A 25,510-nucleotide genomic window follows, 5' to 3' on the forward strand; every position below is an offset into this window, starting at 1 on the left:
AAAATTATGTATTGTGCAGAACTAGATAGGATAACTAAAAGATTAAAAAATCGAATATGGAATAAATTTTATAGATGGAGAGGAAAAAATGGAGGTCAAGTCAAGAGATAAACTGAGATAGAGACTAGAAATGTATAGTTGTATATAGGTATATTATATGTAATTAATGTACAATATGGACTGAGATGTCAGTCAAAGACGATTTACCATGTTCAATGTTTTTAATACTTTTTTTTCTTTGTACTTAATAAAAATTAAAAAAAAAAAAGAAAAAAGAAAATGGCCTGAAACGCTTTAAAATTCACTCACAGTGATTTTAAAGATCCGATTTTAATTCAACAGAGCTTCAGTCTTATCTGTAGCCAGCATAACGATGCGTGGAATATAATTTGAAAGTTTCATGCTAAAGACAGGTTTACTCTTCCTAGTGGCAAAATACTTCCCGTGAATATATTTCATACCCACCGCCTAATTTGTTCTTCTGACAGGCATAATTAACAGGCCTTTCTCAGCCAAATCAGCCCAGCCTAAGATTGAGAGCTGATTCAATCCGTGGTTTGGGGTGTGAGTAGCATTATGGCTGCTCCTGCAACTTCTCTCCCCTCCTTGCTCAAGGGGGTCCCGCCTTCCTGATGTTTCAAAAGAGCCTCAAGACCCGGCTCTGCCAGATGTGTGGGGACCCAACGGGTGGGGGAGCTTCATACTGGAGGCGGTTAACTAGTTAAAATTCAGTGCTTCTTCCTCAGCCGACCACCGTGCTTCCTTCTTTGCCATCTTGATTTTATCTGTTAATGTTTTTATTTGCTGTGTTTTTGTAATGGCTGATTTTAATATTTTTTCCCCAATGTTTTTTTATGTTGTAAGTTGCCCAGTGTCATTGCATACAAGACGGGCATCATCATCATCATCAAAGATGAGTTCGCTTCTTCCCTTCTTGTAGAGTAGTTTTTGTCTTAGTGAAGTGAATCTTGTGAAACAGTCTCTGATTCACACAAGCATTAAGCCAGGGGTGTCAAACTCAATTTCATTGAGGGCCGCATCAGCATTGTGGTTGCCCTCGGGGGGTGAGGGGATGTGTGGCCAGGGTGGGTGCAGCCTAGTGGGTGGAGTAGGTGTGGCCTACTTTGTGGGCATGGCCAGCTCTACATCGTTCGCGTCAAGGGTGCCTGTGGGGACCTGGGCAGGAGTAGGACAGATCTGAGGGTCTTTGGCAGAAGGGGGTGGGACCGGGGCAAGCGCCAAGGCATGGTCCATTTCTTCATTCCTCACAAAGGGTGACACCTCCCCAGCATGCACCCAGGGGGCGGGGCCGACACAGCAGGGACTGGTTCCTCGCTGTTTCCAGACGGCCTTGTGGAGCTAAGACTGAATGCGTTTCAGCATAGATGGCCACCACAAAATTGTACATTGGCTCCTGGCCGGCCTGGGCCAGAGCCAAGGCAGCGGGGGCCGTTCCCTCACTGTTTCCAGGATGGCTTCGCGGGCCACATGAAACCATTTTGCGGGCCGCATCCGTCCCCCGGGCCTTGTGTTTGACATGTCTGCATTAAGCCATGCTTTGTTTTAGCCGTGATGGGGTTCACCCCAACTGGAAAGCATAAAGCATGGTTTATAAACCATCAAGGATTAGCTTTTTCACCAGCTAAAACAACCTCATTTAAAGTGAATGTAATATTTGAACCTGCCCACCCCGGACCATGAAAGTCTAACTTCCAGGAAAACCTTCAGAGGGGTCCTTCATCCTAGAACATCCTAGAATTTAAGGAGAAGCTCTAGACTTTTGAACATTCGCTTTTCGATGCCAGTTTCTGCATTTTCAAATTACTGTTGTGGAACAGAGGCTTTCTTGATTGGCAAGAAGATTGAATTGCATTTTGTATGTCATGCTGTAGGGTAACCTGCAGCTGTTTTACAATAATAACTTCATCAAATCTTGGAAAACAGATTAAAGGTCGTAACACGATTTGCTGCTGGGAAAATGCTGGCCTCTTGTTTCCATAAACAAATGATCTGAAATTACCTCGGGTTAATTTCTCTAGCATTTCTTTTTATCTTTTTCTTGAAAACACTACTTGGACACTGAGAAAGAGAGAAAAAAGGAAGCTTGTTAGAAAATGAGAATCTGAAACAACACCAAGAAAGTGGAGACATGAGACCAGAATGGAAATTGTTATGTTTGATTCTGAGACCCAGCCACCACCATAACAAGAAAATGATTTGCTGCATTATTTCCAAATGCTTTCTGGCCAGTGCATTTTGAATGATCATCTTTTTGCAAAGCTATACTTTGAAACTTTGCTCACGGTGACTTGAATACAATAAGGCAATTCTGCTCATCCAACAGATTTTCTTTGATTAAAAAATATTATAGTTCAAAAAGCTTTAACAGAATAACTGAGTTGGAAGGGACTTTGGAGGTCTTCTAGTCCAGCCCCCTGCTCAAGCAGGAGACCCTATACCATTTCAGACAAATGGTTGTCCAGTCTCTTCTTAAAAACAACTTCCAGTGATGGAGTACCCACAACTTCTGGAGGCAAACTGTTCCACTGATTGGTTATTTTCACTGTCAGGAAATTTCTTGGTTGGAGCACTTCTTAATACGTTTCCATTTGTTATTTCTTGTCTTGCCCTCCAGGGCTTTGTAAAATAGAGTGCCCCTCTCTTCTTTGTGCCAGTCTTTCAAATGTTGGAAGACTACTATCATGTCACCCCAGTCCTTCTGTTGGAAGAAAAGTCTTCATCGTGGTTCAGTCCAAGCCGGGGATAAACAACATGGCGACTGCTTTAAAATGAAGGTTGCAGTTTATTGAAGAGGGGAGCCAGACAGAAAGATGGCTCTGGCAGAAAAGAGAGATAAAAAAAGGGCTGAGCACATGTAGGGAGTGGGTTTTTATACCCTGTGGAGCCTTTTGTTTGTGGTCTGCATTTCTATAGAGCTGGTTTCTGCTTGGGGAAGGGAGACCTGGGGCTATCAAGAAAAACTAGTCATACCTTTCTGCCTCTTTAAAATCCTTTGAGGAAATATATTTTTCTGCCCTTTTAATATTTCCTACTCTGGGGGGGGGCTGACTTCCCACACTTCCCTTAGATCGAGTTCCTGCAAATTGTTCATTATACGTTTCAGCCTGCAGTCCCCTAATCGTCTTTGTTGCTCTTCTCTGCAGTCTTTCTAGAGTTTCAACATCTTTTTTTTTTTTTTTTTTGTATCGTGGTGACCAAAACTAAAGGATTTGCAATGGGCCTCTCCAGATAGATAGTGTGAGCAAGCATCATTGGTCACGCTGCACTGGGTTGAATTATCTGAATTGAGCAATCCGAGCTTTCACAAAAGCTCGGATTTTAAAATTTGGGACAAAAGCCCATTTAAAATTTGGGACAAGGCGGTGGCACCGAAATCTTGACTAAAATAATTACATCAAAGAAATTCTGCATTTTGCTTGAGTGCTGTAATATCTGCATGATTGTGGAAAGAAATACTGTTTGGGTGAAATTGAGCAGGATGAGCCTCAGCCTTGGAAAGAAACTGTTTTGTGTTCGGGCTACAGGCCATGTGAGTTGTTCCAAGGTCGGCTAAAAGCTCTTCCCCTTCAGCCTAGCAGAAATTAATAATCTCCCTCACATGGCAAACTGTAGCCTTCTTTAATTTTAAGGCCTGGGAACAAAAGAAGAGGAGGGTCAACCTATTTTCCAAAGCACCCGAAGGCAAGACAAGAAACAAAGGATGGAAATTAATCAAGGAGAGAAGCAACTTGGAATTAAGGAGAAACTTCCTAACAGTGACGACAGTTAGCCAGTGGAACAGCTTGCCTTCAGAAGTTGTGGGTGCTTCATCACTGTAGGTTTTTAAGAAGAGACTGGACAGCCACTTGTCTGAAATGGTATAGGGCAGTGATGGCAAACCTTTTAGAGACCGAGTGTCCAAACCGCAACCCAAAACCCACTTATTTATTACAAAGTGCCAGGGCTTCATCAGCATTGTGGTTCCCTCAGGGAGGGCGGGGTATGTGGCCCACTGGGTGGGTGTGGCCACGGTGGTCACAGCAGACTGGGTGGGTGTGGCCAAGTAGGTGTGGCCACCTCAATACTCTTAACATTTCTACTCGAGCTTGCTAGCCGGCCATTTTGCCTGCTTTGTGCTGGGCGGGGCTGCTGCTCCGGGCGGCATCAGCCTAATGGACCTGCGCGAGCTTCTAAGGGCCACGGTGCGCATGCCCACAGAGAGGGCTCTGAGTGCCGCCTCTGGCACACGTGCCATAGGTTTGCCACCACTGGCATAGGGTCTCCTGCTTGAACAGGGGGTTGGACTAGAAGACCCCCAAGGTCCCTTCTTAGCTCTGATTCTGTAAGTTGTGTGTTTAAATCAGCTGATTGAGTACATACTGTACATCTTTTCCCTCTGACTCTTGATGGCCAGGCAGGGTTTGTAGAAGTCTAAAGCTGTCTCTTCTCTCCAGGGATCTCTAGCCAAGGGTTATCCCATTTACATCCAGTAGGCAAACAGTTCCGTTTGTCTGTCTGTCATCCATCCATCCATCTTCTATATCTTATCTGTCTATCTTTCCTAGGTATCTTGTCTATCTCACAGAATCCTAGAACCCTAGGGCTGGAAGGGAGCTTAGAGGTCCTCTAGTCCAACCCATTGCTCAAGGCAGGAGACCTTATACCAGTGATGGCGAACCTTTTAGAGACCGAGTGCCCAAAACCCGCCCCCCACCCCCGCTCCGCCTCCCGCCCTGCCTGCTCTGCCCCTGCTCGTCCCCTGTTCCACCTGCCCACAGGGCCATGTACCACCTCAATGGCCTGCTGTAGCAGATTGCCCAGGCAGCCCTGCAGTGCCATGGCAGCCACACCCTCCACCCATACCCCGCAGCATCATTTGCATGCTATGGGACGTAAGGGCAGAGTCGTGTCCCTGCTGCCTGTCTATGTCCTTGGCTACACTGCTCCATGCAGGCTGTGCCTGGGGTCGACTCTCCTCCAGGGGGGCTGCTGGAGAGGAGGGGGCCATGAGGGGAGGTGGGACTGTGGCGATGGCATGCGTGCCCACAGAGAGGGCTCCTAGTGCTGCCTCTGGCATGCGTGCCATAGGTTCGCCACCACTGCCTTATACCATCCCAGACATAGTTGCCCAATCTTTTCTTGAAAACATCCAGTGATGGAGCACCCACAATTGCAGTAGGCAAACAGTTCCATCTGTCTGTCTCTCTGTCTGTCATCCGTCCATCTAATATATCCTCGTATTCCATTCTGAACAGTAATCTTGCTTTTGATCTCTCTTCTGGAGTCTACCTCATTTGCCTATTCTTATGAATCAGCTCCGATAGTCCCAGTAGTTTTGATGCGTGGAAACCTGAGTCAAACGTTTCCCTTGCTGAATTCTCAAGGCAGAATCAGATCGAAGAGGCTTTTTATGGTGTCTTGAAATTAAAGGTTGAAATGTAAACTCTGTTCCGGAGAGTCTTATTCAGGTTGTTGCCCAGAAACACCTGCATGGGAATTCGAACAATGGTAGAGCTGTCCAGTGTTGGTCTCATCAAACATGCTGGTTCAAATATCTTCTTAGCTCATATGTTGCTGATCAGAGTAATAACCTCTACATTTTCACTGACAGACAACATCTGTCACAATAAAATGTCTTAGTTTGGGGGCAAGCCAGTCTCCTTCTCCTTTACTATAGGTCAGGGGTGGGAAACCTTGGCTCTTTTATGACTTGTGGACTTCAACTCCCAGAATTCCTGAGCCAGCCTTGCTGAGGGGAAAGGGAGAGGTTTCCATGCTGAGCCATGCTGGCTCAGGAATTCTGGGAGTTGAAGTCCACAAGTCATAAAAGCGCCAAGGTTCCTCACCCCTGCTATAGGTAGTCCTCACCTTTAAGCAGTTTGTTTAGTGACTGAGTGACATTCCAAAGGCTGAAAAAAGTGACTTCTGACCGTTTTTACACACTTACGACTCGTTGCAGCATCCCCAGGGTCATGTGATCAAAATTCGGATGTTTGGCAACTGGTTCATATTTATGACGGTTGCAGTGTGTCCCAGGGTCACGCAATCCCCTTTGGCGACCTTCTGACAAACAAAGCCAATAGGGAAGCCTGATCCACTTAACCATGTTACTAAGTGTACCACTTAGCACCTGTGGCATGAAAGGATGTAAAATAGGGCAAAACTCACTTAACAGCTGTCTTGCTTAGCAACATAAATGTTGAGCTCGATTTGGTTATAAGTCGAGGACTATCTGTTTTGAAGCGTCGTGGTTTTGTTCAGTGGGAAAATGTTTAAGCATGGCTTCTTTTGCCAGTACAATCACTGTAACCCTATCAGCTACCAGATGTCAATGCTGCTAACATCCGATGTTTTTGCTTTGACAGCATATGGAGATGCAACCATTTTCCTTCTTGTGTTTTAGTCTCAGAATTAGAATTAGATGATACTGGGGGGAGGAGAAATGTGCATGGGAGTTTAGTTAGACATAACAACACTGTAACCAGTATGAAAATCAAGGTTTTTTGAAATAAGAGATGATAAGAATTGGCAGGCTGGAGAACTGGAGGGAGAGTCTGCATTTCAAACTAATTGGAGAATGTGATTTATGACTGTAAATTAGAGGAGGCAATTGTGCTTTGATACTAGGTGCTCAGGGAAGGGGAATTCAGATTTTGGCTTTGGCTATGTAGGTGCCCGATGCTATGCTTCTCGAATAAAGATTCTTTAAGATAAACAATGCCTCGAAGTTCTTTGAAGAGTTTCATCCGTCGAAACCATGACACCAACCCAGTAAAGTCTTGGCTGGCCCCAATCCCACAAACAGGGTAAAAAACTTTGGGAATAGAGGATTTCCTGAAAAGATAATTGGCAGTTCCTTCTCTTCCATCCAGGACACAGCACATAAGCGATGCTTCAGCAGGGTCCGCAAGATTGTCTGGGACACTACACACCCTCTTCACAACCTATTTTCCTTGTTACTTTCTGGGAGGAGGGGGCTCCGTGGTATCCGAAGCAGAACATCCAGATTCAGTCACAGCTTTGTTCCATACAGTATTAACCTTGTGAGCTCTCAAGCTTCCTCCTTCCGTTATGTATTCAAGATGGACAGTGATTAATACTTATGTATAAGGGTGTAGGTCTATACATATGTTGCATATAGCACGTTTTTAAATGTGTGTTATGGATGGGTACACTTTGAGAGCAAGCAACTAAATTTCATTTTTAATGTGTGCAGTTGTGCCCACAGGGGAAAAATGACAATAAAGGTTATTATCATTATCATATTTTCTTCAAGAGAGGGTGAGAGTCCATGGGCATTACCCCAGGGGTCTCCAGGCAGGAGAACCTCATGACATCATGAGCCTCTTCTGCATTTGCCTTGGAAAAAGAGATCAGGAAACATGGTCTGACCATGTCTCGCTTTCTCTCAACTGGTTTCGTGGTTGGCTCCGTTTGGACTTAATTTTAACCCCCTTGGAAGTTGGTCATTTAACCCCTCTCTAGTGTTCTCAGAACACCCCAACCCTCAGGGATTGGCATGTGATGGGCTGAGAGCCAGCAGGTGACTCACCCAACACCCTGCAGCCAAAGGGAGAACAACTCCTAGAGAAGGAGTTTGCAACAAACACACCCATTTTGTACCCTCTTTGAGAAGGAGTAAAATATCTTGGCAATAAGGCACATTCTGTTCTTCACTGGGGGGTGATGATTTAAGCACCTTTGCCTGGAAATTTCAAGGCTGAGATATTTGAATAGAGACCTGACTGCTGCTGACTTAGTCATTTGTGGGGCGGTTTATTTAGCAAGAGGTTGTTGTGAGTAGGAAGTCTGTGTAGATAAGAGAGCAGGGATTCAGTTGGCAGAGACAAATCAAATTGTTCTGCCCTTGCTCAGCCAGTCCCCTTGTTTTGCTACTGATAGTGTATAAAATCCTCTTTGTCCCTTTATTAGGCTTACTGGTCTCCATCTTACTGAAAGTGGGGGAAGGGTACTGGTCTGTGCAAGGACAGGCAAGGGAAACATGTTTTAGCCTACTACAGTTTGGGGACCCAGCAACCCAGCTGCACAATGCATTTATTTTTTAATAGAATGGAATGGAATTAGGAATTAGGAATAGGAATATAGAATGAAGAATATAGAATATAGACTAGGCTAGACTAGACTAGATAAATAAAATAAAATAAAACGGAGTGGACGAAGCGGAGTAGAACAGAACAACAAAACATAACAGAATACAACTATTTATTGGCCAAGTGTGATTGGACAAGGAATTTGCCTCTGGTGCATAAGCTCTCAGTGTGCATACAAACAGCAAAGTGATAAGTCATGGATCATAAATCATAAGTTACAAACAACAATTGATCAATCGTAATATATCAAGAGGAGAAGGTACTAGGAATGATGAGAGATGACAAAGATGAGAAGATGACAAGGATAAAAGCAATACAGCCTGCTACATGGGTAAATACCTTTTGGTATAAGACAGTGCTGTGGGAGTTAGGCGTTTAGCAGAGTGAAGACACGGGGGAAGAAACAGTGTTTGGGTCTGGTTGTTTTGGCATGCAATGCCTATAGCGGCGTCTTGAGCGGAGAAATAGATTCTGTACAGGATGTGAGGGGTCTATAGATATTTTCTCAGACTTCTCTCTGGTTTGTGCAGTATACAGGTCCTCGGTGGAAGGCAGGTTGGTTGCAATTGTTTTTTTTGCAGTCCTAACTATCTGTTGAAGTCGGTACCTGTCCTGTTTGGTTGCCGTGCCAAGCCAGATGGTTATAGAGATACAAATCACAGACTCAGTTATTCTTCTGTAGAACTGTAGCAGCAGATCTTTGGGGAATCTGAGTTTCTTGAGTCGATGCAGGAAGAGCATTGATTTCTATTCTGTCTTTTTTGTTGTTCAGAATGGACATTTTGGGCTACCTGCAGTTTAAGCAAAAGAAATATGATATTGATCAAAGCATAAAACTTGCGGTATTTTTTTCTCAACCAGAATCTTGTTTTGAGTATGAATAGGTAGACTAAGTCTTCAGATGGGTCACCCAACAAATATTATGAAAAATAGTATATGCATAAATAACCTTGAAGCAAATGCTGGGTTGGGAGGAAGGAGAAAAGATACCGGATGTAGAGAAGATTGGACCCCTACGAATATTTTCTCTTTTAGTTTCACTCTTGAGATCAGAATAGGTGCGATGTTGGGGGAGAAGGACACTTTTAAGTAAAGCAATTTTTCTATAACTTCAGATGTGTTGGCATACTACACTTTTCCTTTTGGTATGCTGCTGTTGCAGTTGAACCTCTGGCCAGGTCTCATAAAGGAATCATTTGGATGGTCGACATCTTAATTGTTTTTCCTCTACCTACTTTCCAATCCTTCCGGTTTTTCGCAGCCTCCCTTCACTGAATAATTCATTCCTCTTTAGCAACATTTCCGTGAGCATTGTAAAGATTAAGAAGGAAGATTTTTCTCGACTCCTGGATATTCTGCAGGTGTCTGTAGAATACAGTCTGAATCCATCATGGAAACATCATCATGAAGGGCATTCCCCCTATTTTTAGAAATGTTTTGGTCCTGTAAATTCAGATGCCTTGTTTTGAAGTCTTAAAATAACAAAAACACCCTGCCCCAAGCTCCCTTTGGCAGCTTCCCAGATCAAACAACTCATATGGGCTGCAGTGGAATAACACAAATGTAATTGATCATATGTGAATGCTAGTCAGTTTGGTGATTTGAGGGCCCACATATACCCATCTGTATCAGAGCATCACTTCTGAAAACAAAGAGGGTCTTCGTTTGGTTTATATTCCTGGGAAGTCTTTTTCTTTGGGGGAGAAAAAGGCCTTCCAGGAAAGGATTTGCCTCCTATAACTTTTATAAACATCACTGTCACTTATTCCTGTAATTCTAGCCTGTTTTTCTCAGCATTTTCACTAAGCTTGAGGAAGCCTTACACAGGGTGGCCTTCAAATTGTCCAGAGTAAATGGGAGGATAATAAAGGACTAGATAACTGTTTTCAGAAGGATTGGCTCAACTTGACTCTGTAAAATAATTCCCTTAAAGATATTTTGACTGTTGCTATCTTTAGTTGTATGCTGCAAGATTGGTTCCTATTTAAGGCTGTAAGATGAGATGGTGCTTCACCCTAATTCTTCTTTTTAAAAATGCCAGGGAGAAAGGAAAAATGAGTCCAATTTGGGGTCTCTGTTATGTACCTTGTTGAAAACTGGAAGTCCTTTATGCTGGAAGTGGGAATTTTTATTCTTTCTCTCTCAAGTTTCTACATTAACCTGTTGCATCAACAACAGATCAAAGCTGAGTTTCCAACCACGGTTTACTGTACAAACTACAGTGATCTGTATTCACACAGCATTCCAGATAAAATCAGATGAATCACGTTGCCACTTAGTGTCTTCCTATGCTGAAGTTTTCTACCCTTAAACTTTTCGCTGAATTGAGATTTGGACAGATAGTTGAATAGAACTGTGGTCCAGTGTTTTGCACAGGCTTTCCATAAAGAGTTTTCCTAGCCACAGTGGTGGTGAACCTATGGCACGTGTGCCAGGGGTGGCACTCAGAGCCCTCTCTGTTGGCACATGTGCCGCCACCAGCAGCAGGTCCATCAGGCCGCCACTGCAGGAGCCCCGCCCAGTACAAAGGTGAAACAGACAACTAGCAAGCTCAAGTAGAGGTAGAGCAGAGGTCATCAACCATTGTTAATTTGTGGACTGGAAGAAAAGGGAGGGGGAAGCATTTTACATGTGTGCGTGCACGCACGGAGCTGTGAGCATGCACGTGCTGCAAATGGAGTGGGGCTAGTGCCTGCGTGATACTAGCCCTTCCCCGTGTCTGCACCCTGTGGCATGGCAGCGGCCGCTTTTGCGCCTTGCAGCATGGTAGCCCATTTTTGCGCCCCTGGTTTTTGCGTGCCAGAGGCAACACTCAAGAGATGCCTCCCTGCCCCCCCCCCCAAGGGCACCACAATACTGATGCACTCCTGGCACTTTGTGATAAATAAGTGGATTTTGGGTTGCACTTTGGGCACTCAGTCTCTAAAAGGTTCACCATCACTGTCCTAGCATTTTTAATAGCAATGGCAATAGCACTTTGACTTATATACTGCTTTACTTATATAGTGCTTTACAGTCCTCTCTAAGTGGTTTACAGAGTCAGAATATTGGGTCCTCATTTTACCGACCTCAGAAGGATGGAAGGCTGAGTCAACCTGAAACCAGTCAGGATCGAACTCCTGGCTAGGGGCAGAATTTGCCTGCAATACTACATTCTAAGTACTGCGCCACCATGGCTCTTAATAACTTTGTGTTTCTCTGGATGACACATTCTTTGACAGTCCATCTCAGAAAAGAGTTTGAAATGACAGGCCTAAAGGAGCACAATCCTAAAATAGCAAGATCGAAAAAAAGGACATGCATGAAGGATAAACTGCCTTTAGTTTTTAGTTAGATAATTGATGGTGTTCCTGAGATGAACCTGGAAGAATTTAACTGGTAGCAGCTTGAGTGCAAGGAACACGGATGTAATTCAAGTTAAAAGGAAGTCTAAGCTGGGTATAAAATGTGGTCCCTCTGCCTCTGTTGAAAGATGTTAATGAAGCAAACTAAACTAGAGAATGCGTTGTTTCTTCACCTTAGTGGCCATCCTATGGTTGGTTGTGTGGTTTCCAGGGTCTGTCTTAGCATCTTCAGCCTGCATGAACCTTGATTTCCTGATTCAGTGGTTAATGTCAATCAATGATTTACCATGTTGTAAAAAATCATAAGACTTTGATAAGATGTCAAGTTATGTATTTAAATACCTCCCTCTTGTTGAAGGAAAAGTCTTCGTCATGGTTCAGTCCAAGCTGGGGATAAACAACATGGCGACTGCTTTAGAAAGAAGGTTGCAGTTTATTGAAGAGGAGAGCCAGACAGGAAGATGGCTCTGGAAGGAAAGAAGAAAAAGGGCTGAGCACATGTAGGGAGTAGGTTTTTATACCCTCTGGAGCCTTTTGTTTGGAGTTATTTCCTGTTCCTGTTTTGAGGCTTTGTATTTCCTGGGTCATGTATTTTGACCTGTGTCCCTTGGCATCTGTGAGTTAATTCTATTATGTCCTGTCTTAGACTTTGGGTGGGGTATGTAGATTTTAGGTGTCTTTGTCTTCCTGATCTTCTAGCTGGGGGCCTCCATCTGCATTTCTACAGAGTTGGTTTCTGCTTGGGGAAGGGAGACCTGGGGCTATCAAGAAAAACTAGACATGCCTTTCTGCCTCTTTAAGATCCTTTGAGGAAATAATTTTTTCTGCCCTTTTAGTATTTCCTTCTCTTGGGGGCTGACTTCCCACTCTCTTGATACATATTTTCTGTATTTTGAAGGCTTATTAGCTTTTGCTTGCAAGCTTGTCTCCCAAGGACACAAACTCCCAGAGCTTGCCCCAAGTTATGGGTTGTGTTCTTCCTAGAAGCAGACCGGCTTCTGCATTGCAGCAGAGATGGCGTTCCCCAAGGTTTTGAGGGAAACTCTTCTTTGCAGGGGGAGGCTCAGTCTTGGAGGACAGGCTGGCTCTTGGCAGCATATATTCTTGTTTGCAGGTTTAATCTTACTTCCTCCAGAGTCCAGTGGAGCTATTTTTCACCTCTACAGCCTCCCGTTTGCATTCTAATTGGCACCTCCCCTTGCCAAATTTCTTCGAGAGGTACAGACGTTTCATAAGCTGGGGAGAAATTGGAACCTATAGGTTACTTCCCCCAAATTAATGTATTAGGGAGTTCAGAGCTAGTGTTTGTTATCAATGGCCTTCCTTTTTGGCAAAATGTGTGCATTATCGCAAACTCTGTTTTTTTTTTTTTTCCTTTTTCCATTTCTTTTCCGAGATTTTTTTTCTTTCCTTTTCCAGGATTTCTAGTGTTGATTTAGTAGCTGTATCACTTTAAAGAGGACATTATTCTGGGAGGTGCAAATAAATTGACACACACATGGTAAAACTGCCTTCCCTTTCCCCTCTCCTGCATTTCTTGCCTGCAATAAAAATGTATTTTCTGTTATTATGTAAGGGTAAAGTCTTCTGCTTGTGGCCTTTGTGAACTAGGGGAGTAAACCACATCATTACAAAATGCTGTTTGTTGGTTTACTAAGCTGTGCAACCTCAGTTGAGAAGGAACTCTCTTGTCTTCAAGGAATCTGCCCTTAGTTTTAGTTGCTGTTTGCTACCTTCCAAGAATAATGTATTAACCTTTTGGGGATTTTTGTTTTTGTTTTTGCAAAAGGATGGACCTTTAACATCAGGTTTAAGAATGACTGGAAGCAGCTGAAGAAGGCATTGAGGGGGATAAAAAATAGAATTATTTTTTAAAAAATTAGGAAACTAGGTTTGATCATCATGCTTCTTTAGGCTCAGTTGCTTTTAATATGGCAGTTAATTAATGATCATGCTTGTCCCTCTCTTGACCACAACATGGAAGTGACTGGGCTTTGTCTTCTGCCCTGGTGTGGCTTGTTGGTGGTTTCTGCTTTGCATCAGAGTCTAGTCCAGCTCTGAGACTCCTTGGTGATTCCCCATCCAGCTAGGACCAGATTGACGTCCACTTAGCTTGTCCACTTAACACAGTGTTTCTCAACCTTGACAATTTTAAGGCATGTGGACTTCAACTCCCAGAATTCCACAGCCAGCAATGCTGGCTGTGGAATTCTGGGAGTTGAAGTCCACATGCCTTAAAATTGTCAAGGTTGAGAAACACTGAGTCTTAACAGAATAGATGTTTTCTAGTCCCAACCCCCAGTCTGTGGACCAGCACCAGTCTGTGGCATGCCAGCAACTAGGCCACGCAAACAAGCGAAGCCCCATCCGGGGGATACAGGTAGCACATGAAGCCACGCCCCCTCCGGTGTGATGAGTAGCTGCTTCCATGCATGCTCGTGCAGAAAACCAGAATTCAACTGTTTATCCCAAAGATATGCCTTTGTAACCATCCTGATTTTTAATCCATGGGAGTCTCCAGCAGGCCTTTGGGGACATGTCCTCAACAAAAGTGCTGGAGGTTCTCTGAAAAGCATTCCAAAGGTGGGGAGCAAGAGCTGGTGATGTGTCCCTGAGCCATAATGACTTGTATTACTTTTGACTTATTGTCGTTAAATCAGTGATTCTCAACCTTTCTAATACCGTGACCCCATAATACAGTTCCCCATGTTGTGGTGACCCCCAAGTGGGTGTGGCCACCAATAAGAGGGAGTAGGACAGCTAGGGAAAAGAGAAAAAAATGGCGGACAGCATGGTTTGGTGACCCCCGTGAAATGGTCATTCGACCCCAAATGGGGTCCCGACCCACAGGTTGAGAACCACTGCGTTAAATGAAGTAACTCAGCCCTGGTGACTGATTAAAGGCTTCATATTATGCATGAGCCTAGGTTTGTGGCTCATCCAACAAACCATAGCTAGGGCAATACAGGGTTATCCTAGCTTGTGAGTTCAATCTGTGTTTGTATCAAGGGAATGTGCCGCAGGTTCAGGTAGTCCTCGACTTACAACACTTCATTTAGTGACCGTTCAAAGTTACACCAGCATTGAAAAAATCAGACTTATGACCATTTTTCACAGTTACGGCCTTTGTAGCATCCCCCTGATCATGTGATCAAAATTCAGTTGCTTGGCAACTGGTTCATACTTATGACCGTTGCAACATTCCAGGGTCATGTGATCACTTTTTTGTGATCTTCCGACAAGCAAAGTCAATGGGAGAATCCAGATTCACTTAACAACTGGGTTACTAACTTATCAACTGCAGCGATTCAACTGTGGCAAGAAAATGGGGCAGAACTCATGTAACAAATGTCTCACTTAGCAACATAAATTTTGGACTCAATTATGGCCGTAAGTCAAGGATTGCCTGTATTAATCAGCTTACCACAATCTTTTAAAAAGGGCCAAATTCAAATATTGTTTCGTAGGTTCTCTTGTATTTATCTTGGGCTGTAATTTTTCTAGTATTCGTGTTCTTTTTTTTAAAAAAAACCATAAACCTTAATTCCTGAGGTCTTGCGAGTCCTTCTGAGAAGCTGTTGAACTCCAAAGTGTAAATGGAACAGCCATCTTGATTTAGGTATTTATGGCCAAGAACCAAATAATGTGGTGGGAATTTTTTGAGACTAATCCAAGCTATGAAACAGGATGGTTTGCAAGCTTTATAGATATAGGTTAGCATTCCATGTGGCTGGAATCACTTTCTGGACAGATTTAAGTTAGGTTGTTGGCATTCTAGCTAGATGAAGTTATGGCTGGAATCTAAAGGTTCCTTAGGTGAGTCCAGAACTCAGCTGAACTGGAGCCAATGGCTGCAAGGCTGGCTGACGCTCCTTTCAGACTTGCTCTTGATTTACTAACCAGTTGGTTCTCTGGAAGTGAAGGGCCCACTGCTGCCACACTCCCACCTTAAACTAGAATGAATGTGGTTTTGTTGAAAGAAAAATCATCAGGTCCAGTCCAAGCTGGGAATAAATAAAACGGAGGCTGTTTGGAAAGAAGGTTCTGTTTATTTAGTTGCCAGAAACTTCAGTGACATAGCATGTTTCTGAGGTGGCTGACAAAATGGAGTTGGGATAGATGGGTTTTTATACCTACTTGGGGTTTTGTGTTTGGAGTTGTTCCAGTTCCTCTGCCGTGTACTTTGACCTGAGCTTGAGTGTGCCCTTTTGGTATTCTAATGGTGGTGGGTTAATCCTAATATGTCCTAAAGGTCATGTTCCTGTCCTTGGGAGTCTTTGTTTTTCTAATCCCATCAGCTCAAATCTTCTCTGGGTCTGTGGCTGAAGGCATTTTGCTTATGAATAGGTGGCCCCCAAATTTGCATTTCTAAAAGCTGGCCTCCATTATTCCTTTGGAGAAATATAATATTCTGTCTTTTTTAATATTCCCCAAACTATTTCCTTCTCTGTTGTGGGTGGGTGCTGATTTCCTACAGTTTAAATCTGCAGCCCTTTTAAGACTGGCTCCAAGAAACTCCTCAGCATATTTTGCTACTGGCCAGGCTGGTGACAATGCCAGCAACATCTGGAAAGTCAGAGGTTTCTCCCTCTTGCTCTAAAGTCCTTGGAGAATCTGAATTATAGGTAGTCCTTGACTTACAGCATTTCATTTAGCGACCGTTCAAAGTTACAATGGCACTGAAAAAGTGACTTATGACCATTTTTCACCCTTATGACTGTTGCCGCATCTCCGTGGTCAAATTTCACACACTTTGCACATGGTTCATAATTATGACGGTTGCGGTGTCTCAGGATGATGTGATCCCCTTTTGCGACCTTTTGACAAACAAAGTCAAGGGGGAAGCAAAGTGAAACCTAACAACCACATTACTAACTTAATAATTGCAGTGATTCACTTAACAACTGTGGCAAAAAATGGTTGTAAAATGGGCAAAGTTCACTGAACAAATGTCTCAAAATTTTGGGCTCAATTGTGGTCGAAGACTACCTGTACATGCTCAGTTCCTGGGATCCAAGTGTTAATTGTAATTTACTTTATTTTTAGTCCAGTTAGGTATGAAAAGAAACTTCCCACTGGAGTTTGTGTAGCTGGATTGAAGAACATGGGGAGGATACAGTGGACAGTGGTGGGATTCGAATATGTGGACAACCGGTTCTCTGTGTGGATGCCGCTTCTGGAAGTCCATTCTGGGCCTGGGCAACAAAAAAATAAGCTACCGGTTCTGCCGAAGTGGTGCGAACTGGCTGAATCCCACCACTGAGTGTGGGTGTCTCTGTGTTTGTGTGCATGCCTCCTATTCCTTCTCTTGATTGTGATCTCTTTTATAAAACCAGCCCATGTCTTACTTAAGAAGGACATTCCAGATTCATTTAGCTCAGGGGTAGGCAATCTTGGCTCTTTTATGACTCATGGACTTCCATTCCCAGAATTCCTGAGCCAGCTGAAGTCCACGAGTCATAAAAGAGCCAAGGTTGCCTACCCCTGATTTAGCTCCTAACTCCAATCTGATTTATATTTGCCTTTCAGAACTTGCTAATACACTTCTGCTAGCTTCTCCCCTGGATGAAATCCCTCCCTTGAAAGTAATAATTTTAGTATGTGGTAGCTCCAATGTTTGGCAAAAGGCATCTGTAAACTGTCCATTATTGATATTTTGAGGGAAACAAAGTGCATTCAAGGACACATGTGCTTGGTTTATAAAGGGGGGAATCCTTTTGGCATTAGAAATAGCCCACATTCCTGTATTAACCATTAACCGAGGCTTTCACTGCACGTACCTCTTTGTGCCTCTGGGCATGTTCGAAGTCAGACCAGCTGGTCCTTCAAGGTCACAGATAAAATCACTTTTATTAGAATATGTTCCAGACAAGTTCTTACAGTTCTCAAATGGTACATGCCAAGCCCACATTCCGTAAATGGATAATGCTGGGGACTAAGCAAACTACCTTCGGCAATTAAGGCTGTGAAATAAACAAACATAAGTACAGATATTTCAGATTCACCTTCATATTGCTAACCCTGGTCTCGTAAATGTTTAGCCTTGAAATAAATTGGAAGCCACATCAGGAACAGCCAACCATGTCCCGTCAAAGCAACTTCTATTGGTTAAGCATTACAAATCTTTGGCCCCGTTCTGAATTGAAAACAGTGTTATACAGTATACAGAATCTTAATGCACATTGTTGTTGATTGCCTTTGTCATTGGAAAGACCAATTTAGATCATCCATTCATTCATGTACTCACCAACCTATGGCTTTTTGAATACATAGAAATGCACGTATTGAGTTCAGCTCTTGTTTGTTTTTACATTGTTTGCGCCTTGGGGAATCGCCCCAAACTAAGCCACAGGTCATGAAGTGCACACCAGAGTGTCTGGGATCCAGCATTATGGGAAGTCAGGGGAAGGAAGGATAGGCACCAAAAAACTTCCTCAAAGAAGGTTTGTTGGTACTTTTGTACATTAAAGTAGAAGTTTTCATGGAAAAGTTATTGTATCAAGACTTTAAGTTTCAGTGTTGAAGGAGTTACAGAGATCAACCACCTTAACCTGAGATAGGACTGTCTCCAGTTCATTGTGGTGATCGTGGTGATTGCAGTGCAAAACCCTACTGATGTCTACTGTTGCCCGTGATGTATGTGCTTGTAGAGGAGAAAAGAGGACAAAGAACTATGACTAGATTTTCCTCTAAAATGTTTGGAAATATTTTTTAACAGTTGATTTACACTTCAGCATTTTAAGAAAGCACTCCCTCTCAAGGTGTTGACCGGTAAGCCCACTTAATTGGTTGGTTAAAAGAAGAGCTGCCATTTTAATTCATGAAATCCTTGAAGAAATCAGTTTAAGTTAATTGGCAGCGCTTAATTCAGTTCAGAGAATTATGTTTCTCTGGTCTCTGACCTTGATGGCCACCAGCAAATTCAGTTAGGCAGAAATTCCTTTTAGATTTCATAAGCTAACAGAAAAGAATAACAGAGTTGGAAGGGACTTTGGAGGTCTCCTAGCCCAACTCCCTGCTCAAGCAGGAGACCCTGTACCATTCCAGGCAAGTGGCTGTCCAGTCTCCTCTTAAAAGCCTCCAGGGATGGAGCACCCACAACTTATGGAGGCAAGCCTTTCTATTGATTAATTGTGCTCACTGTCAGGAAATTTCTCCTTAGTTCTAGGTTGCTTCTCTCCTGGATTAGTTTCCATCCATTGTTTCTTGTCTTGCCTTCTGATACTTTGGAAAAATAAAATTGAAACACGTCACCTTTCTTCAGGCCACCTGAACCTCCAAGAACTCAAGGACTTTATTTGCCTTTTGGTAACTACTACGTTTCCTCAAAAATAAGCCCTACCTGAAAAATAAACCCTAGTTTTGGGGCGAGGCGCACGCCTAAAAATCAAGCAGGGGTCAGGGGTGGAACTGACCCATGCGCCCCGCACATGCTTACTGTTGCAGCCAGGCCTCCCATGCCCCAACACCTGCCTCGCTGGCCCACTTCTTCTGTGGCCATTCGATGCATGTGTCAATTCAGAGCTTGGTTCTCAGCTGCAGAGGCCTTTCCTGAAGGCCTCAGATTGCAAAACGGAGGCCGGAAGGTGCCACATGCATCAATCTGGAGCTCCATTCTCAGCTGCAGAGGTCTTTCCTGAAGGCCTCTGATGGCAAAATGGAGGCTGGGGGCGACATGTGCACCAATCTAGAGCTGCATTCTCAGCTGCAGAGGCCTTTCCTGAAGGCCTCTGACGTCAAAATGGAGGCTGAGTGTGACACGTGCGAGCGGCAGCAAGCGACTGCAGAAGAAGTGGGCCAGCTGGGCAGGGCTATCAGGGCCCCCGCAGCGAGGTGAAACGGGAAAAGACATCCCCCCAAAATAAGACCTAGTGCCTCTTTCGGAGACAAAAAATAAAAATAAAAAATAAGACCAGGTGTTATTTTCGGAGAAACACGGTAATTAGTGGCGTAAGTTTATATTTTTTTAAAGATGGTGTTTGAGTTCATAGAAGTTCTGTAGAGGCTGCAGTCTGCATTCCTTTCTAGGCCTATGTCCAAATAGCATCTTTTATCAGGAATAGCCCTAAAAAAGTGAAGAGCTTTTGACAGCAGTCTGGAATTCACACATATCTGTAATTGTGTAAGCACAGCTTCTATCGGAGAGCATTGTGTTTTTCAAAAATGGAATTAAAAATAAAGCAAAGGTTGGTGCCGCTAATTATGTAATGTTTTACCTTAAGGCAGCAAAATGTTGCTGGTACAGATCCTGCTTTGCCAAAAATTTTGTAGTGGAAAAACACCTGCCTAGCTTAGGTATTTGATTTCTTGTTCAAACAATTCAAGGTTGTTTTGCAAGATCCTGAGATCCAGTTTCACAAATGGTTACTATCTCCTATATGTCACCTGGCATATTTGCTTGGCTCTCTGAAAAACACTTTTCAAACCAATCGATAAGCCCCATCAAATTAATTGAAAGTTACATAAAACTTAAAAAGCATAATGTTGTATATGGTAATTTAAACGTACAGACAATCAAATTGGGATCAACTCATGATGATTGTATGTACAATTGCTTGCTATCCAAATCTGACTTTAATAATATAAGCTGTAGTCTTCCAATGATATTCCTGTGATTTGTTTGATGTCATCCATCCGCATGTTGTTTTTCCTCCTCCTTCTCTCAATCTTGCCAAGCATATTTTTTTTCTGGTCCTTCATCCATGTTCATCAGATGTCCAAACTATACTGTATGATGCTTTAGTTGGTGATGGTACCTCAGTCAATCTTCTGATCCAGGATTGGCTGATTAGTTGGAAGACATCTGTCATTTTCATCCCACTCCCAATGTCACAGGTACACGTTGCCATCAGAAATACTTTATTTGGATGTCTTCAGATCTTTGTTATTATATCCTTATACGTCATGAACTTGTCTAGGTTTTTATTGCCTTCTTCCCAGAATGAATCTCTGCTTTATTTCTCCAGTACAGCATTCCTCTTATCTAATCTTGAGATTAAGAAAACATAACTATACATCACCATCATCTTCCCTGTCAACTGTAACTTTGAACAAAATGCCTTCTTGAAGCTTCTCATTAAAATACAGCAAGGATTGGCCATTATGGGTTGGATTGGAATGTTTGTGGAGAGGAATTAAGTGTTGGATTGGAAGTCCCAAGGTGCTTTTTTCAGGAGGCAATTGGACTTTCTTGTTTTTTTTGAAGACGTTTCGCTTCTCATCCAAGAAGCTTCCTCAGCTCTGACTGGATGATGGGGAATGGCGGGATTTATACTTCTTGCTGGTCACTTGCATTCTTTTAGAGAGTTGTTGGGGCCATTTGGAGGTTTACCAGTGTCCTCAGGATCATCTGAATAGTGCCAATGGGTGTGGAGCCTCTTGGCTGCATAATGTTTTCTGCCCTGTGTCCCTTTACTGTTGAAGACAGGTGCAGGCTGTTGAGGATGAGTCTCTGTTGTCTGCATCTCATACTGAAGCGCAAATGGTTCCTGTAGTCTGAAGTGTTTTCTGGAAATCCTTTCATACTCCTGCACCATTCAAAGGATGTTCATTCCAAAGTACAAAGCTAAATGTCTATGGAGATTCTCAGTCATCCAGGTCATGGTTGTTCAAAGTGTGTTTTTTCAGGAGGCAACTAGACTGGAAGACACTGTGGATGTAGATTTATTTGGCCTAAAGAAGGTGTTGGAATTCCCCAAAGCAGGTGTTGAAAGAAAAATCATCAGGTCCAGTTCCCAGCTGGGAGTAAACAAAAATGGAGGCTAAGATGCTGGAAATAAAGATGGAGGCTGCTTAGAAGGAAGATTCCAGTTTATTGAGTTGCAGAACCAGAAAGAAATGTGGTTCTGGGGCAGCTGACCACATGGAACTGAGGGTGGTGGGCTTTTATACCTTCTTGGGCTTTTGTGTTTGGAGTTGTTCCTGTTCCTGTGGCATGAACTTTGACATGAGCTTTTGAGTGTGTCCTTTTGGTATTCTGATGATGGTGGGTTAATCCTATTATGTCCTAAAGGTCATGTCCTGCTTCTCTGGGGTTGTGACTGATAGCTATGTCCTGTGTTGGATTTTTGGGTGAGGGGTTGCTGGTTCTAATTCTATCACGCTGCTATTGTTAGCTATCAGTTTTGCTGCAAGGGATTTCAAAATATTTTGTCTTGACTGGGCTTCTGCCCGGTAGTATTTGCTCATGAATGCACCAGAGCTGGCTGAGGAATTCTGGGAGTTGAAGTCCACAAGCCTTAAAGTTGCCAAGTTTAAAGGCCACTGGTCTAGGACTTCTTTGTTATTTTGGCAATCCATGGGATGCATGATAGTCCACTCCAGCACCACAGTTCCAAGGCATCCACCCTTCTCCTGTCTGCCTTTTTCAGAGTCCCAGCTTTTGCAGCCATAGTAATAATTGGAAAAATTATTGAGTTAACTAATCTGCATTTGGTTTTGAGGCTGATGTCTTTATTCTTCCAGATATTATTCCTGCCAGATGTTACAGTTCTTCCAAGTGCTATGCGCTTTCTGATCTCAGGGCTGCAGTCATCACTTTGGTCGATACTGGAGCTTAGGAAGATGAATTCCTTTGCTATCTTGATGTCACAGACATCAGTTATCACCATTGTTATTTTCTTGATGTTAAGGTGCAGTCCAGATTTTTCAGGTTGAAGTGGAGCTGTTGTCACAACTCAGGCCACAGCAGTTAACAAACATAGGCTGATCTCTTTGAAAGCAAATTAGGGAAAGGGTTGACTCCTACTGGCATAAGAAAACCTCAGGGGTGAAGAATACACTCTGCTGACTTAGCTCAAATCCCAAAGCTTCTGAAATGAAAAACTTCAGTTTAAGAGGCTGTTAGGAACCTTCAGTATTGGAAGCAATTTGAAATAACCTATGATGGTTTGTCCAACTTCCTAGGTAGAATTTGGAAGGGCTTCCAGAGAAGCTTCTGGAGACTAGATTTTCACTAGAATGGAATGGGTCCAAGAGAAAGAACTATTACTTGACCACTTTGCCTGGAGTTGATAGTGATCCTCACAAATAATCACTTAGATCAGTAGTTCTTAACCTGGGCGATATTGCCCCCCAGGGGGTGATTTCATTTTTCAGGGGGACGTTGGCGACGTGGGGGCGAAGGAATGAAAAGGGGGCAACATGGTGGGGATGGAACGAGAAGTTTTGGGGACACTTTTGAGACTTTTTCATACAGTGAATCGCTGTATATGTCGTACAAAAACATCAGATTGCTCGCTATTAGTGGATTGAATTGTGTTTCCAAATGTTCCTTCAGCTAGCTTCAGTACAGAACGCCGTACATATGTGAATACCCATCGCTTATCTTCATGCGCATTGAGCAGCAGTGTCTACCCATACAGGGGCGATGACAACTTCCTCATTAGCTCAAGGGGACGATTCGTTTAAAAAGGTTAAGGACCACTGGATTAGATAACCAACATCTTTTAAGAAAGCTGGTGTTCTTCCTTCACTTGCACGCTGTCCATTAGTTGAAGCAACTCTTGAGTTTGACCAGGTTTGCTTCTGTCCCAAAACTGTAAACAGCATCATTTAACAAGATTCACTTTCCCAAATGAGCATCGTAAGTGGAGCGAAAGAGAACTTTCAGCCTGGATGTTGGAAGGTAGAGATGTCACAATAGACTTGAGATGATGTAGAATCTTTCCAAGCCAGCTAGGTGATCACCAATCCAGAATACCAACACTGATGTCTTTCTCTTGGGACACAAGGGTGACAGAGGTTTGATAGAGCTCAGTTTTTCCCGCAGGTTTTCCCCAAAGGCAGGCGCAGAATGAAGCATCTATCTGGTGCAGGCATTTGGGGGCCAAGCAAATTGTCTCTCTATCCCATAATCCTGGATACCCAGGAGTCATGTTTAAGATTTTTCAAGTATCTTGGGATGAAGGTAAGTGGGATGATGGTGCACAGTAAGTGGATCCAGAGTTTTCTAGACTTTTTAAGTTTGTGGAAATAATTCAGAAGATTTCTTGGTTGTTGCTGTTTTGTAAACTAGGCTAAGCCTGTTTTTGGATGCATAGTACAACATTTGAGAGTTTCCTGTCCAGTTTTTTTCAGTCAGAGAGGGTTCCTGGGGGCCCAGGATAATGAATTGAGGTCCCAAGTTGCCTTCCCCTGTCCTATGTTAACCTGCTGTGATTGGGACAATGTCCAGTTTGCATTGAAGGCCCCTCTTGTCTCTTTCCTTCTGGTATTTTCTCAAATGGAGAAGACCTTTTTTTCCATTGTGTATCGTGGATCTTGTGTTAGGCTTGCAAAGTCACCTTCAGGGCTCCGAAAAATTTGATAAATTTGCCTTACAGTCCCAACTATTTGGGAAAGTAAAAAATTGTCAAAAGCTGAAGCAGCCTTAACAGATTACAAGAGTTTTCGCTGGAATAATTATTTGACTCTGCTTCAGTAAAGAAGTGCTCATCAGGTTTGTGTCTGTGTGTCTGTGTGTATTTGTATGTGTGTGTGTGAATATTTGCAACTTCAGCAGTTTCTGAATCATGTTTTAGTGCTGAGTATCCCATTGGGGCAGACCCAGATTGGCTCTGGGGTTTCAGTCTTCTGCTGGGTTTTTAAATATTTCACAAAGCTTTGTTTCTGATTTGGTCTCTTTATTGGATTTTCTTGCGGTTTACCAATTTTATGAGTTTGTCAAAATATAAAAATACAAAGAAAAATAAAAAGAATGGGGAAAAAGGAAAGGGAAGAGAAAATGTGAAATAGTAGTGGAAAAAGGGAAAAAAGGCGTTGACTTCCAACTCTGTTTAGCACAGTAGAAAATAGCAACAGTACAGCCTCAGCTTTTTACTTTTACACATTAGTATATAACCAGCCATTTCTACAGCAACAAATCTATCCAGTTGGCAAAACCAAAATGAAAGCTTTTTCCATCACAAGCGCAAAATCCAGAAGTGATTTCCAAATAGAAACCACAATGAGATATATTATCCTCTTTGAATAAAGTAATTCTTCATTGGATTTTCAACATTTCAAGGGAAATGTTGCACATACACACAGGCCCACAGACAGTCGTGTATACATAAACGTATTTATATCTCTGCTATGTTTTCAGCAGCTGTTGCAGCCAAGTGAGCAAAACCTGCCCATTGAAATCCTCCTGCAGGGAACAAATTGAGCAATTGTGCAAGGAGGAAGACAGACGCACAATCTGGAACTGACAGAGAGCTTCCCTCCTCGGTGTCTGTGCATGTGCTTGCAGGGCAAGAAGTATATCTATTTTTTTATTGCACTGTTCCTTCACACTTGAGCCTCTGGCTGCTTTCTGGACTCTGATCCAGATGTTGTAATTTCAAAGCATGGCATGTGTAGTCTCCTGCCTAGATCTCTCCTCTCTCTCTTCTCCGACTCTCTCTTGGGATTTCAGTTTTACTAGGGCAGAGGTAGGCAACCAAAACACTTAAAGAGCCACTTGGACCCGTTTCCCACCAAAAACAAAACACTGGGAGCCGCAAAACCCTTTTGATATCTAAAATGAAGATAACACTGCATATATCCTTTTTTACCTTTATTATAGGTGTGTTTGTGTGTGTGTATGTATGTATGTGTGTATATATATATATATGTATATGTATGTGTGTGTGTATATATATATATATACACACATGTATATACACATACACATACACACACAGGTAAAAAAGGATATATGCAGTGTTATCTTCATTTTAGATGTCTAAAGGGTCTCTCTCTCTCTCTCCCTCCCTCTCTATCTGCCCTTAGTCTGCCACTCTTCTTCCCCCACTCTCTTTCTTTCTCTCTCTTTCTTTCCTCTCTCTCTCTCTCTCCCTCCCTCTCTCTCTCTTTCTCCCCCCCCCTCCTATCTGCTGCTCACCTGGCAAGCTTCAAGCTGTTGTCCAACAAGCTCAGGGGTAGGCAACCTCGTCTCTTTTATGACTCATGGACTTCAACTCCCAGAATTCCTGAGTCAGCCTAGCTGGGCTAGCTAGCTCTCTCCTGCCCTTCCTGCTTCCTGCAGAGATGCAGCAAAGGGAGGAGCTCCGCCCAGTAAGCTTTTCAGCTCCT

At 43.1% G+C, this 25,510-nt stretch overlaps 1 protein-coding gene across 5 annotated transcripts in view; it reads left to right on the plus strand.

Annotated features, from left to right (window-relative positions):
* Positions 1-25,510, plus strand: part of TBC1D4 (TBC1 domain family member 4) — a 98,411-nt gene that overhangs the window by 11,681 nt on the left and 61,220 nt on the right. Inside the window, exon 1 of one of the 5 annotated variants that reach the window (XM_039365894.1) lies at positions 23,343-23,363. The exons of the other annotated variants lie outside the window; for them this stretch is intronic. Coding sequence (XP_039221828.1) covers positions 23,358-23,363 — 6 coding nt within the window. The 5' untranslated portion in view covers positions 23,343-23,357. Of the gene's footprint in view, positions 1-23,342; positions 23,364-25,510 lie in introns of those variants that run through there. 5 annotated transcript variants of the gene reach the window in all.

Source organism: Crotalus tigris, unplaced genomic scaffold (genome assembly GCF_016545835.1).
Source record: "Crotalus tigris isolate CLP2741 ecotype Arizona unplaced genomic scaffold, ASM1654583v1 scf7180000017596.1218436, whole genome shotgun sequence".
Lineage (NCBI taxonomy): Eukaryota > Metazoa > Chordata > Lepidosauria > Squamata > Viperidae > Crotalus > Crotalus tigris.